This window comes from Petaurus breviceps, unplaced genomic scaffold (assembly GCF_028583685.1).
Source record: "Petaurus breviceps papuanus isolate PSGF00001 unplaced genomic scaffold, PetGlider_PUasm1.0 188, whole genome shotgun sequence".
NCBI lineage: Eukaryota > Metazoa > Chordata > Mammalia > Diprotodontia > Petauridae > Petaurus > Petaurus breviceps.
In genome coordinates, this window is record NW_027185804.1 from 40,548,032 (window position 1) to 40,551,977 (window position 3,946).

At 35.1% G+C, this 3,946-nt stretch overlaps 1 protein-coding gene across 1 annotated transcript; it reads right to left on the bottom strand.

The window, feature by feature from the left end:
- Nucleotides 1–1,054: 1,054 nt before the first annotated feature.
- Nucleotides 1,055–1,999, bottom strand: LOC138163531 (olfactory receptor 5D18-like). The gene has a single exon (XM_069090983.1). The coding sequence runs from the start codon at nucleotides 1,997–1,999 to the stop codon at nucleotides 1,055–1,057; it is 945 nt and encodes a 314-aa protein (XP_068947084.1).
- Between the last annotated feature and the right edge of the window lie 1,947 nt (nucleotides 2,000–3,946).

Genomic DNA, 3,946 nt, shown 5'->3' on the forward strand with positions numbered 1-3,946 from the left:
CACTTTTATAAAGGTACAGGGTCAAAGTGCAGAATGGAAAAAGTGGGGGGCGGGAGAAGATGGAGCGAAATCTAGTCAGTCTTTCACAATAAATCTACTATGGAAATGTTTTCCATACCTACACATGTATAACCTATATTGCATTGCTTATCTTCCTAGTTAGAGTGTGTGATGAGGGAGAAAAGGAAAGAATCTGGAATTCAAAGTTTTAAAATCAAATGTTTTTCAAAATATTATTATCATTGTTATTACTACTGTTATTATTGTTACATGCAACTGGGAAATAAGATTTACAGGCATTGGGGTATAGAGATCCATCTTGCTTTACTGGAAAGTTGGAGGGGGAATGGGGGAAGCTATAGAGGAGAGCAGATGGGGTGAGGGGGTATACAGTGGGAATGCTATTTTGGGGTAGTGGATAGGGAAAGACAAGGCATCCATTTGTAACTCAAAATCTTGTGGAAATGAATGATGTAAAGTAAAAATAAACATAAAATTTAATTAAAAAAAGAATTTGATCAAATTGCTTCAAAGGTTGATGACTATTCTTTTCTGATGGTAATATGGTATCTCTTCAAGATTTGTTTAGGTTGTTTTGTTTGGTTTGGTTTTGTCTTCTGGAACATCTTAATAGAAACACCTACTCACAACAGGAGCTAATGCCCTAGATTTTTGTTCTTTTTTCATTTGAAATAGTAGAAATAAGAAGAAACCACCATTCAATTTTGTAAAAATCAATCTATTCATTTTTACAACAAATTAAGAAGGAGATAATTTTTAAAAAGTTCTAAGGGTGATGCTAAGGGTGAAGTCTAAGGGTGATGCTGCATAATGGAGTTTATTGAAATGCTTTACTGTCAGTGATTTTTCTCATTTCAAATACCCTTTCTCCATTTACATGAACATGTTAATGACTATTTTTTCAAATAGTAGTAGAAATTGAAAGTGTAAGCACCAGATATGGGAATAACTTAATAGGACGCAGAGAATTAATTAAAAATCACCATAAATCAGCACAGTTTAGGCAGTAGTCCTGGAATCTGAAGAAATGATCTCATTGAGAAATGATTTTGAGGCCCATTAATTTCCTCAATGTTGCCTTCACATCATTATTCCTTAGACTGTATATTAAGGGATTTAGCATAGGAATCACTACAATATAAAAAACAGATCCCACTTTGAATACAAGCCGTGAGTTTTGGGAATTGGGAATACAATAAAGGAAGAGGATGGTCCCATAGAAGATGGTAACAACAGTCAATTGGGAGGCACAAGTGGAGAAAGCTTTGTATCTGCCACTGGCTGAATGCATTTTGAAGACTGTGACAAAAATAAAAAAGTAGGATGTAAGGATAATGATGAGAGTGCATAAGGCACTGAGATTTGCAAAAGTAAAAAGCATTGTCTCACTGAAGTGTTTATCAGAGCAGGTAGCAGAAAGAAAGACAGAATATTCACATACAAAGTTATTAATAATTTTTGCCTCACAAAATGACAGTATAAGGAGTGAGTAGGTGAGTGCAATAGATGAAATTATGCCCCAAGAATATGCCACAGTTACTAGCAAGACACAATGTTTTGGGGACATGGAAATTCTGTATAGCAGAGGATAACATATAGCAACAAATCGGTCATAGGCCATCACTGCCAACATGACCATCTCTGTTACCACACAGGTGACACAAGTGGAAAACTGTGTGATGCAGGCTGTGATGGAGATGCTTTTGTCTTCTACAACTAAGTTTTCTAGGAGTTTTGGTGTAACTATTGTGGAGTAACAGAAATCCACAAAGGACAAATGGCTGAGGAAAAAATACATGGGGGTGTGGAGTTTGGGATTGATCTTGATGAATACAATCATGCCCACATTCCCTACCACAGCGATTGCATAGATGGTGAGGAACAGTAGAAAGAGGGGCACCTGGAGCTCTGGATAATCAGAGAATCCTAAGAGGATGAACACGACCACACCACTCTGATTCTTGTCAGGGCTCACCATGATTCCTGTTGGAGAGAATCAGAGATGGACTATGAGAAGCAAAACATATGTGAAATTGAAAAACAGAGGAAAAGCGTGAGGTGTGAAGTAGAAATTGTTGTTATAATCTGAGGAATAAGGATTGGTTTAACAGTTAGCACTTATTTCAAATCCTGTACAAACGATTTGTAAGAAATCCATGTGTTATAAAGGAATCTAAAGAGTGGCAGAGAGAATGGTTTGAATATATGGGCAACTGTAAATTTGCAGAATTTCATGTATTCTGTACCCTAATGATTGTCTATTCTAGAAAATAGAGTTCATTCGGAAACCTTACACGAAGGAGACCCTACTAACTCCTAAGGTGGCCTGTTTACTTCTTTATTCATTGAAATGGAAGTTCAAAGTTGGTTCACCTCTCCTCCACTTTTTGTACTCATTGTGTCATCATGAATATGCCACTACTATACACTGAATCTATTTCACTTTACTGTGACCCAGCAAGAGAAGTCTCAGTTCTCTTTCACATAGCATCCTTTTAAATATTTGAGAAATTATTAAACCCTAAATAATCTTTCTACTCTTTTCTTGTAAGGACAATTGTCATAAGACCAGCTAACAGTGAAAGAGATGTCTTTGTACAATAGCAAATGTTGGACAAAATTTTTTGGAGAATTTAAGTAGTAAGAATCTGAAGGATTTTTATAAAGAATATATGTCAGTAGTTTTCCTGAAATTATCAGGAAAATAAGGTAATATGACCATTAACATAAAATTTACATTTAGCATTAATATGCCATAGAGGGAGTTAAGTGAGTGTTCGATGGGTAGTCAGGAAGACTAGAGTTCAAATCCAGGCTCAGACACTTACTAGCTATGTGAATGTAAAATACTTATTTATCCCCTTTTTGCCTCAGTTTCCTCAAAATGAGGAAATTAATAGCACCTACCTCCTAAGGTTGTTGTGAAGCTCAAATGTGAATATATTTTAAAGTATCTTGGGCAGTAGCAGGCAGATAGTCAGTGCAATATTAATATCAGTTAAAATTGTTTAAATGACTTTGATCCCAACTGTGTGCCTTAAAGAGTGTAATAATCAACCACTTCACCTATTTTACCTATGTTTTATTACAACAATAACAATGATAATAACTAACATTGGCTTAGCATTTTCTATGCACCAGGTGTTATGCTAACTGCTTTCCAATTATTATTGAAATAACCTGGAGAAGCAGTTGCTACTATTAAAACAATGATACAAATTGGGAAACTGATGCCAAGGGGGGATAAAGATGACATGCTCAGAGTTGCACAAGCTAGTAAGTATCTTGAGGTCAAATTTGGACTCAGATCTCTATCGACTGCAATGTAAAATATGAGGATGGACTAGAAAATATTTAAATACTTTTACAATTCTAACATTATATATTCATTGTTTTAAAATACTTTCCAAATCTAAGCACTAAAAACTTATTGTCCTTCCATTCTAAGTAGAGTGAAACAAATCCCTAGATAAGGAGGAAAGATCTCTGTTAGTTGAATGCTAGATATAACCGACTGAAAACTGTTTTTAGGTAGCTAGAGATTATAATGGAAAGAAAGAAAGTCATTATGAGCCTATTGGAAAAATGTAGGAAAAGCCTGAATTGGCATGTTTTAGCAATCTGTTCCATTATCTTTTCTGCCTGGGAGTACTTTTGTATATCCCTGTAAAGAAACCACAATATTCAAATTATCTTCCAGAGAGGAAATCATACTTGAAAAAAAATTATAAACAACAACAAAAGAAAGAAAAGAAAAAAGAGAGAGACTGAGAGAGCGAGATCAAAGGAGGTAGAAACCTAGTTCCCTTGAGAGTTGTTAGTCATAAGTAGGTGTGTGGAATAGGAAATAGATCAGGAAAAATTGAATGGAAGTGAGCATTTCAACTTGGATTTATCTTTTTATAGAAGCCTAATAGAAGAACAT